General features: G+C 30.8%; 2 protein-coding genes across 2 annotated transcripts in view; one reads left to right on the forward strand and one right to left on the reverse strand.

Annotated features, from left to right (window-relative positions):
• The window catches only part of LOC111089353 (centromere protein W-like), an 11,151-nt gene extending 3,939 nt beyond the window's left edge, over positions 1 to 7,212 (forward strand). The window contains exon 3 of the mRNA XM_022401706.1: positions 6,204 to 7,212. Within this exon, the coding sequence (XP_022257414.1) occupies positions 6,204 to 6,230 (27 nt within the window). The 3' untranslated portion in view covers positions 6,231 to 7,212. The remainder of the gene's footprint in view (positions 1 to 6,203) is intronic.
• The window catches only part of LOC106473228 (reticulocalbin-2-like), an 11,331-nt gene continuing 8,069 nt past the window's right edge, over positions 7,127 to 10,388 (reverse strand). The window contains exon 6 of the mRNA XM_013933914.2: positions 7,127 to 8,754. Coding sequence (XP_013789368.1) covers positions 8,583 to 8,754 — 172 coding nt within the window. The 3' untranslated portion in view covers positions 7,127 to 8,582. The remainder of the gene's footprint in view (positions 8,755 to 10,388) is intronic.

Below are 10,388 nucleotides of genomic sequence, written 5' to 3' on the forward strand. Positions count from 1 at the left end.
CTTCCCTCTTGCCTTACACTGCTAAATTAGGGACGGCTAGCGCAGATAGCCCTCGTGTAGCTTTGCGCGAAAATTCAAAACAAACAAACAAACAATTTTTGTAAGTTATGCATCTTGGACGTAAACAAAACCCACACATACATGAACCAATCATTTAGCTCCTTTCTATATGATACAGAGTTATATAAAACCCATGGAAATTTTCAGTGTCAGTTATATTGGCAACCAAGAGACTGCTTGTCAGTGTGCATGTCTGTTGGCTAGTGATCAGACATTAGAAATCTAACTGCCTTTGCATAATTTTTTCAATTTCCTTTACGGTATTTCGTTGTTTATTGAAAATTCGGATGCTATACCAATCTCGTCTGCGATGTTGAATTACATCATCAATATTATTGTTTATAAAAAAAAAACACATCAAAACTTCATATTAACCAAGTCATTTTCTAGGTGCCATGGCAATCTGGCACCCACAATTTGGAAAGCTCTGGGTATGAGCTTTGAGTACATAGCATTGCATGTTGAATCTATTTTATACATACTAATATAGAGGGATATCTGTATGAAAGCCTTTTTCATATCTTTTAATTCTTAAGTTTTATATGTAGCAGTGTAATGCTAAGTTTGAGAAATGAATATTTTAAAGATTTTTTGCAGATAAATTCAACACATGGATAGTGAGGAACCATTTAGTTCTCCAAGGCTGTCCTTGCACACCCACCTTTGGGAAAGCAAAAATTTCAACTCCTTATATTTGAAGAAATAAATGATTTAATTCTTAAACTCTTATATGAAGTACTGGCTTCTGTTACTCCCAATTGCAAGACTTTCTACAAGCCAGTTACCCCGTTAGAAAAATAAAGCTGTCATGATTGGAGCCCAGCTTGTATCTTACAAATCTTAAACTTGTGTCCTTATGTTCTCAGAACACAACATAAAGAAACGAGAGGTAGCCTTGGATTCTGATATACTGCTCTTTAATGTTTTGCCATGATAAATCAGAGTACTGTTTGTTCTTATCCTGCATATGTCTTAGAAAATATTTGACAACCCCAGAAGACAGTTTGGTAACTTCATAAACCTTAGTGTAAATACAAGTTGTTTATGTGTTTGTTTTTCCTTTACTGTTCACATTTGATTTATTCTCTTACATAACATTACAGAAATCTATATTTTGCAGATGCTTTAAACTTATCTGCTGGATATCAGTGGTTCTAAATATCTCACTGGCACGTGGTAGTTAATATAATGGTCACTCTTGTTCCCATGTTAAATTTTCTTTCCTGTACTTACAATTTATTAATGAATGATTTGTTTTTAATTTACACAGTAGACTATGAAAGTTTAAATAAAATTTAATTACCTGTATAATCTCAGCTTCTTTTGAAGAATCAGAAGAGTCTCATTCACCCGTATGATCATCTCATTAAAAACTTGAATCATTCGCAAACAACTTTACAGACAATAAAACCTTTCAACAACTATCTCTATCTGTGAACTATGATGTCCCAAAGCTATGAGTAATAATCATGCTAACATACACAAACTTACACTTACAAATCTTGAAGAGTCTGTCCGCAAGTTTACCTTCAATGTGTTTTTAGACTTCTATTGAGAATTCAAAATATATGGAAATTTAAAGATTGAATCCAGTTCTCTCAACAGTCATGTCATTTATGAATTCTACTATCTGACTTTGACTCAACTGTCAGAAGACTGGGAGATTGTTTAAAAGATCACTAGCATAGGTTTGAGGACAGCTGAAGCATTGTTCAACATCCACTAAGTGGTCCCATCCCCTAATATATTCAATGTAATCAGTAAAGCTGAAAACAAACTATACTACTGTACGAGTGAAGGAGACTCTTCAAAAGAAACCAAGATGAAACCGTAAAACACTACCGAACTTTTATTGACAAATTAAGTGATTGTTTTCATTTCCTTTTTAGCTATTCCTAACAGAGCTTGGCAATTGATTCATTGTTGTGCTCATTGATTACATTTAACTAATCAATTCTTCTTACACGATATTTGGATGGCTGGAATAATCAGAAATATTGATAATTGGAAACACTAATTTCAGTTAGTTGATTGTTTTTGTGCGTCATAAACTACCTTGAATTAATTGAAATAATAATAAAGTATTTTGATTATTTGGGTAGTTGGAATATTCAGAAACACTAATTTTAATTAGTTGGTTATTTTTGTGACATTATCATTTTACACAACTGATATAATCGATGTTAATAGGTAAAAAAATAAGTCAACCAGCTCTAATATCTGATGGAATACTCTAGGAAGGTTCAAATTTTTGGTAGCAAATCAAATGTTATACAGAACACATAATGCATGTGTTCAGTTCTTTTGGAAAATTGTGTTAAAGGAAGGATTTTATGAAGAAGGTTCATAGAAGAGCTACCACATTGATTTTAGGTTTGGAGGATTTATGATAAACTTTTACTGGAGAGGACTTTAAAAAATGTAATTAAGGGGAGTTATGATAAACTTTTACTGGAGAGGACTTTAAAAAATGTAATTAAGGGGAGTTATGATAAACTTTTGCTGGAGAGGACTTTAAAAAATGTAATTAAGGAGAGTTATGATAAACCTTTACTGGAAAGGACTTTAAGAAAGTAATTAAGGGGAGTTATGATAAACTTTTACTGGAGAGGTCTTTAAAAAATTTAATTAAGGGGAGTTATGATAAACTTATACTGGAAAGGACGTTAAGAAATGTAATTAAGGGGAGTTATGATAAACGTTTGCTGGAGAGGACTTTAAGAAAGTAATTAAGGGGAGTTATGATAAACTTTTACTGGAGAGGACTTTAAGAAAGTAATTAAGGGGAGTTTTATTTGAGTAGCCAAGAAGTCAGTATTTGCTGTCTATTAATATTTGAGATTTACTTACACTAGATTGCAATATTAAATGGAAACCAAAATGAAAAACAGATATTCTGAACATGATATTTATCAGAGTTAGTAGGCCTTTTCTCGGCTGTCATTTGCTGCAAGGGTAATGATGTCAGGTCTGAATAATATTTTTGCTGTTTGCATCAGATGTTTAACATAGCTAAGTTGTATATGTACGTTAGGATGATCCAGACATGATTAGAATACGATAAAAGAAACTACTTTTATTAGAAAACTTTACGGGATTTAATTATGTTGTTTAGAATCTTGAAAAAACTATTTTTATTAGAAAACTTTATGGGATTTAATTATGTTGTTTAGAATCTTGAAATAAACTATTTTTATCAGAGAATTTTATGGGATTTAATTATGTTGTTTAGAATCTTGAAATAAACTATTTTTATTAGAAAACTTTATGGGATTTAATTATGTTGTTTAGAATCTTGAAATAAACTATTTTTATCAGAGAATTTTATGGGATTCAGACATGTTTAGAAAATTGAAGTACAAGCTATTTTTATTACAGGAATTTATGTAAATGGCATCAAATGATTGATGTTTAGTCTAGGTGGTGGTGATATAGTGTATATGAGTGGCACCATATGGTGCAAGTTTACTGTAGTTGGTGAGATAGGGTCAAATGATTGATGTTTAGTCTAGGTGATGGTGATATAGTGTATATGAGTGGCACCATATGGTGCAAGTTTACTGTAGTTGGTGAGATAGGGTCAAATGATTGATGTTTAGTCTAGGTGGTGGTGATATAGTGTATATGAGTGGCACCATATGGTGCAAGTTTACTGTAGTTGGTGAGATAGGGTACATATAAGTGACACACTGTACTGTGAAGTTTAAGTGGTGTAAAAAGGTAGGTATTTTGAGTTAACTTTAACTCTTAATTTATTATTTATTTTCTGTGATTAAACACTACAACATTTAGGTGCTGTCTAATGTACTTACAGTATACATTACAGCCCTGAATTCTTTTTTTTTGTAAAAATACAATGCTATTACGGTAAGCTTGAATTTTCTTAATTCATTCACTTTACAGACGTAATACAATGAATAAGTTAAGTAATGAGTTATAACGTTTATGATCACTTTGAGTTTTGTTTTCTTTTGTATATTTTTTGCAAGAAATATTTTACATTTCTGGCTGTTTGAAAAATATTGGTGTAACTATTGAGACATTGACCTGTTAGCTACATTCTGTAACAACTTAAATTAATTGAAAATGTTCATGTTTAACAGCAGTTCCAAACCAAATTAAAATATTGGAGAATGGCTGTTAAAATATATTTATCATATCAAATGTCAATTTCATAAGATGTTGTGATCTACAGCTGGGTAATTATTGGAATTTGTTAACTGATGGACTCATTAAGTGATTTCATTAAATTGATTATTCTCACACAAGACTTTGAGAGATAGAATAATTAAAGATAGTAATAATTAGAAATGCTAATTTCAGTTAGTTTATTATTTTCATAACATTAGTCAATCATAATTTCGTTGAAGTGATTATTTTACATAACACTAATTGATGCTCCTAGATAATGAATAAATATCCTAGCTGTACGGTTTCATAGCAAATTAAAGAGGATGACATTTCAACATTAACTTGATGTCTTCATCAGTTTCAGTTTATTTTTAAACTGTTACACAATACAAAAGTTGTATCAAACCATCTTGTTAAAGAAACGACAGTCACAAATTGTGTATGGTACCAAATGATGTCTTTTCCCCTCACTAGGCATTCCAATTAACTTTCATATTAGACATGGTCTTTCAGAAAACTTGACCAAAATATCTTGGCCTAGCCTAGTGTGATAATGAGATTTAGTTTGATGAAAACTTGTATAGCACAGTGGATAGTCCAAGTTTTTTAATTATCTTGTTTATTGATTATAGTGTCACTGTTATGGATTAGTTGTTGAACCGTGTTACTCTATATATCTACTGACTTTGAATATTTAAAAACTGTCTTCCAAGGTTAGATTAACCTGATGTTTAATGTGTGCAAACTGTAACTTCAAAACTGTCAGATTATGTATTTTTTTGTACTGTTTTCAATATACCTTAACCCATAAAACTGTCATTAAACAAGTTTCCTTTTTGCCAATTTCACGTAAAAATTTAAATATAACAAAGTTGTCATTTAATTTTGTGTTATTTTGGTTCAAAAGATAATTTTTTATAAACATATACAAATACCAAAAATTGACAAAGATTATTCACACAAACTCTTGTAAAATTACTGAAGTAAAAATCCTTTTTTTTTACAGGAATTTTAAAATTAGTGCAAAAATATAAATGTTGAGAAAGAATTGACAATTTCACTGAAGAAAAATAACTTAAATATGCTAGACATGGAAAGCTAAGTGAAAAAATAACCTTTTCTGAATTAGCTACATACTTATTCGGTAATACAAATACACACGCTTGAGTTTTGGGTCTCGTAATCATATATGCAAGATAAAGCATGTGGTATATAATTTGAATTATGTGTGCAATTTTGATGAGAATAAACTTTAACAGTGTTGTGGAAGAAAACAATCTTAGTGTTCGATCATTAAGGCCATTCAAGCAATGTACTGTTGCTAGTGGCAGGGCAAATAGGATTTTAGGTTGTATCTACAGAAATATTGAATACAAATCTAAAGATATTATAATTTCATTCTATAGATCATTGGTTAGGCCAAATTGGGAAAAAATATGTTCAGTCTTGGGCTCCTTACCTTAGGAAAGACACTGAATTATTGACAAGGGTTCAGAGGAGGGTTACTAGGATGACCCCGGGTTGTCGTATCAGAATAGGTTAAGATCTCTGAAACTGTTTTCTTTTGATAAAATAAGAGGAAACCTGCTTGAGATGTTTAATGTATTAATTAATGGACTTGATAGTGTTGATGTAATGAGAGAATGGTAAGATTAGAGGACACAAATATAAACTATAGTAAAGTAAGAGTCATCTTCAGCTTATTCTTCTAACAGGCTGGTCGGCTTCTAGAGTTGGTTGCTTTCAGATGTGGTAGATGCAGTTAATTTAAGGGAAGGCTTTATAATTATTTGAACGATAAGGGCTAACTTTGAATGTATATTTTTATTTTAAGATTTAGTTTAATGGATGGCCTAAGTGGACAAATGGGTCATCCTTAAATTGTATGTATATTTTAGTGCAAACTGTTATTGCTTTTAATCGTGTAATAATTTTATTATATGTAAGAGAAATTTTTGTGCATAAAGTACTCAAAATACGTGTATGTGACCTTTTTGTTTTGTTTTTTTCAGCTTGTCTTAAAACAAATGAGAGGGTAGCAGTTACAGAACTCTGTCTGAAACCACTTCAAGTACACTTTAAAAATTGGGGAAGACACACAAGAGCTTGAGTGATAAAGGAAACCTACAGTTGTAAATTAAACTTCAAGTCACTTGTTTATATTAATGTTTAAAGCGTCACTTCAAACTGCTTAATATATATGTATAGCACAAATTAAGAGAATATCATAACAGGCATTCTTATCTACTCCAATCAAGTCAAAATAATGATTTTTTTTAATATTGTATACTGAAATGTGTTATAATTTTCCTCAATGGTTGTTGAATAGAAGTAGATGTGTAACTTGTGTATAGTCATTAGTGTGTTAAAATTAGTTTAATAAAACTACTAAAGTTAAGTATAAGTTGAACAAACTCATTCTCTTTCTATTGTAATATTGTCGTGTGAAAAGTTTTAAATCAATTTTTTCGTGGGTTTAATTAAATATTTTTTATGAAGTAGCCATTGTAAGCAGAGACATTGAAGACTTGGAGGAAAAACCAATGTTATAGTATAAAAAACAACAACATGTATTTATAGAAAAATAATTATCAAACACAAAGGGAGAGATATGTTTAAAACTATTTTAAATTACCTCTTAACTGTGATTAAAATAGAGTAATAATGGTTGGCAGTGAAGAATTTCATAGCACAAGAAGTAAGACTAGAGAGAATTGGATACAAGTGATATACATATACAGTTTTGAAATAAGTCACATATTTTACAAAGCACTAGTGTTGTTGTGAAGAAATTCATTTCTTGATGACCTTGAGAAGTCCATGCTTGAGCTAATCTTATAAGTATCCAAGTTTTGGGTTGAACTTTGAATTAGGCTAATTTACTGTAAGAACTGTACAATTACTCACATAAGGCAATAGAAACATAGTAACGTCACAGGTTTAAATATCATCTTTATTAGGTTTGGCACATAACATGAAAAAATAAGTGGTTTGGAAAGCAAGTACGTAAACTAAACTTTTACAATAAAACATGCTGGTCACGTAGAATCTTTTACTTCCCAAGACTCGGACCCCAACACAGTGGTCGTGATGTCTCGGAGGGAGATTATCAAGATCTCCCCCTGTTGATTTATTTATTTAAGAATTATAACCTTCATAGACTACTCATTCAAAGGGCAAAGAAAAGCTTAAATGTATTAAAAAAACATGCTTCTAACACACATTTGTTCTAAAATATCTTTAATGTGAACAGTGGTTAGTGTGCAATGGATAAAATACTTTATGAGAAGGTCATAAATACAAAAAATACTTTTTCTCATACACAACTAGAAATGAACTGTTGTCAGCACAGTTCAATTAGTATTGAATTGCTTCTTTTCTGTTGGTAAAAATAAGCTTGTAGATGTAACAACAATAACATGTTAGGAACTGAACTTCAGAATGTGTTAACAGTACAACAGGGAACATCCTGTAGGACAAAGCTGAAAATGTTTACCTTGTAAAGCAAACTTTGAATTATTTCTTGCTAAAAAGGTGCAAGTTCAAATTATTAAAGTATTTGTGTGTGAAAAATTGTTGAAGGAAGCTTGGCAATCTGTAAAAATAAAAAAAAAGAAATAAACACGCCTACAATTTGATAGACAGTCTTGTCAAATTGTGCAAAAATTAACGTGCTTATGATTTGATAAACAAATGTATAATCAAGACTAGTTGAGGGAGTGGTTTTACAAGTACTGTTTGCTTATATGGATAATTAATTTAAGAACTTAGCTGTACACACTTCCTATTACATAGTTTTTTCTTCTCTGAATTAGTAAGGCCTCGAACGGCTCTACCATGTACATACTTGAGAATCTTTTACTTCACGTCACATGTGCATAATTTTAACTTGAAATTCCACTTATATATCAGGCGCAAAACCTGACGAGTGGTTGTTCTGTGGAATATAATGTGCTCAGAAATGGTATGAGTATGAAATTGTTAGTCATTTTTAATACATCAAATACTGTTTGATGTGATTATGAAGTAGAAATGTTGGTTTTATTTGGAAATTCTCAGAATTTCAAAGCAATTATCAAGATGTTTAAAAAGGGGAGGGAAGCAAAAGGTTTGTTGTCTTTTCAGTTTTTAAAATGTGGTAAAAAACCACTAAATCTTACTTTTGAGAACATGCTCTAATTACACTGGCTAGATTATAAGTCTAGCTTACGAGGTATAAAAAGATAAATACTAAAACATCTGAAAAATCAAAGTAAATGTAAATACTAATCTAGTTTATAAGTAGGCTACATAGTAATATACATGGTAGAAGATATTATATCAGATGTTTAAATATAGACAGTTTGTGCTTTTAACACAAAGTAGTTCTGAACAAGCATATCGTGGAGACGTCAGAGTTCATCGTTAAACTTGTGCGTGTTGTACAGATGTTCTCCAAAGTCTGTGGCTTCACTGCCAACAAAGGTGTCATGATGATCCAATATTTCTTGAATAGATAGTTTTCCATCTTTATCGTCATCAGATTCTTTGATCAAGTGGACTGCTTCATTTTCAGCCACTTCACTAGAGGATGATGAGAATATGTCAGAAAAACAAACAAACATACAAATTAACTTTATTTCCTGCTGTGACGACTCTACAGAAAGTATTTCAGAGTTCAACAAAACACCATTATTATGACTCACTATACAGCCAACTACATTATGGACCTAAGAAACAAAGAGGAAGAATTTACTCCTTCACTGGTGTCATTATTAGGAGTACAAATTATAAAAATTAAGGTTTTTTTTTTATTAAAACTCAATGATCAAAGAAGACATGTTAGGATCAATGTAGAACTGGATTGTAAAGATATTTACACAAAAACACTACATCTTAAACTGCTGGCAATAAGATGCAGAATATAAAGTAGACAACCTACACCACCAAACTGTCAAATCAGTTTAGTGGAGAGACAAGAAGATCAGGGAAAAATGGAGAGGTCAAAGATTGTATAAAACTACTTTACACCAGAGTACTTTCCCTGCAATTCACAGAAAAGTTAGCAAAAGAAAGGTGACATTTTTCAGTTGAGTTACTTATTTCTGTGGGAATTAAAATGCACTTTTCATAAAAATTTTGTTACAAATTTTATTTTGGTTGGAATCCCATTAAACATACCCCCCTACCTGACAACTTATTTTTTCTCTGACAAATCAGAAATGTATTCTTATACCTATGTTCTTTATTTTACATTTGTTGTCTAGAAGATATAGGTAAGTCATACTGTTTGTTTTATAATTTCAGATAGACAGGTCAAACTTTACCTATTTGATTTTCATTATTTTTCCTCCAAAATTTAAAATCGGTTGAACTATAAAAGTTAAGATTTTCTTTATACTTTTAACAAACTGAGTAATAAACGATGCAGAATAATGATTATTATAAAAACATTTATCCTTCTACTACATCATTAACACATAACACAAAGGAAATTAACTAGTTTTGTAATGAATACCCAAACGTTAAGTTTGACAGTAGTTAATTTCCTTTGTGTTATGTGTTAATGATGTAGTAGAAGGATAAATGTTTTTATAATAATCATTATTTATAACTTCTTATAGTAGGTTTTAGGTTATACAGTTCCTATTAAGCTACTAATAGGGTTTGTAATGAATACCCAAACGTTAAGTTTGACAATATTAGTAGCTTAATAGGAACTGTATAACCTAAAACCTACTATAAGAAGTTATAAATAACAGAGTAACACACAGAAAGTCAATTAATTAATAACTTGATGTATGATAGTATAAATACTAACAAGTTTGATTTTTTATTAAAGAAATTCAGTTATTGGTAATGTTTTGTGTTTGTATAAACAAATCAATTTCGTTGAATAGAGTTGTTTAAACATTTGTTTAACAACAAGTAAAGGCTTGGAATGGTCTATTCTTTCATTGGGGGTGTGTCTGTTAGCCAGACTAGTTTCGGAGAATTCCGCTCCTCATCAGTGACCCTGGACAATACCAGAAATGAAATATCGGACCAAACCAAGCCTTTATAATAAGTAGTGAGGTATTGAAAATCAAACTGGTGTATTTAAGTGTTTTACACTCACAAAAAAACAAACTATCATTCTATAGACCCCCCCCCCCAATGAAAGAATAGACCATTCCAAGCTTTTACTTGTTGTTAAACAAATGTTTATACAACTATTC

The sequence above is a fragment of the Limulus polyphemus genome, unplaced genomic scaffold (assembly GCF_000517525.1).
Source record: "Limulus polyphemus unplaced genomic scaffold, Limulus_polyphemus-2.1.2 Scaffold5989, whole genome shotgun sequence".
NCBI classification, from domain to species: Eukaryota; Metazoa; Arthropoda; class Merostomata; order Xiphosura; family Limulidae; genus Limulus; species Limulus polyphemus.